At 72.5% G+C, this 896-nt stretch overlaps 1 protein-coding gene across 1 annotated transcript in view; it reads left to right on the forward strand.

The window, feature by feature from the left end:
- SP9 (Sp9 transcription factor) overlaps nucleotides 1–896 on the forward strand; it is a 9,625-nt gene that overhangs the window by 5,402 nt on the left and 3,327 nt on the right. Inside the window, exon 2 of the mRNA XM_019522855.1 lies at nucleotides 66–890. Within this exon, the coding sequence (XP_019378400.1) occupies nucleotides 66–890 (825 nt within the window). The remainder of the gene's footprint in view (nucleotides 1–65; nucleotides 891–896) is intronic.

Raw genomic sequence — 896 nt, forward strand, 5'->3', positions numbered from 1 at the left:
CGCGGGCGAGGGCACCTCGGGCGCGGCGCTTCCCGGCCTCACGGCCTCGCTTTGTGTCTCCCCAGGAAGAGCCACGATTCGGGACGACGCCCCTGGCCATGCTGGCCGCCACCTGCAACAAGATCGGGAACACCAGCCCGCTGACCACCCTGCCCGAGTCCAGCGCCTTCGCCAAAGGGGGCTTCCACCCCTGGAAACGCTCCACCTCCAGCTGTAACCTGGGCTCCAGCCTCTCGGGCTTCACGGTGGCCACCAGCCGCGGCTCCAGCGGCCTGGCCAGCGGCACGGGCGCGGCCAACAGCGCCTTCTGCCTGGCCTCCACCTCGCCCACGTCCTCGGCCTTCAGCAGCGACTACAGCGGCCTCTTCTCCAACTCGGCGGCGGCGGCGGCGGGCGTGTCCCCGCAGGAGCCCGGCGGGCAGTCCGCCTTCATCTCCAAGGTGCACAGCTCGGCGGCCGAGAGCCTGTACCCGCGCGTGGGCATGGCGCACCCCTACGAGTCCTGGTACAAGTCGGGCTTCCACTCCACGCTGGCGGCGGGCGAGGTGGCCAACGGGGCGGCGTCGTCGTGGTGGGACGTGCACACCAACCCGGGCTCGTGGCTGGAGGTGCAGAACCCGGCGGGGGGGCTGCAGAGCTCGCTGCACTCGGGCGCCCCCCAGGCCTCGCTGCACTCCCAGCTGGGCACCTACAACCCCGACTTCAGCTCGCTCACGCACTCCGCCTTCAGCTCCACGGGCCTGGGCTCCACGGCCGCCTCGCACCTGCTCTCCACCAGCCAGCACCTGCTCACGCAGGAGGGCTTCAAGCCCGTGCTGCCCTCCTACACGGACTCGAGCGCAGCCGTGGCCGCCGCCAGCGCCATGATCACGGGCGCCGCGGCCGCCGCGGCCGGG

The sequence above is a fragment of the Gavialis gangeticus genome, unplaced genomic scaffold, assembly GCF_001723915.1.
Source record: "Gavialis gangeticus isolate Ggan-Ray unplaced genomic scaffold, GavGan_comp1, whole genome shotgun sequence".
NCBI classification, from domain to species: Eukaryota; Metazoa; Chordata; order Crocodylia; family Gavialidae; genus Gavialis; species Gavialis gangeticus.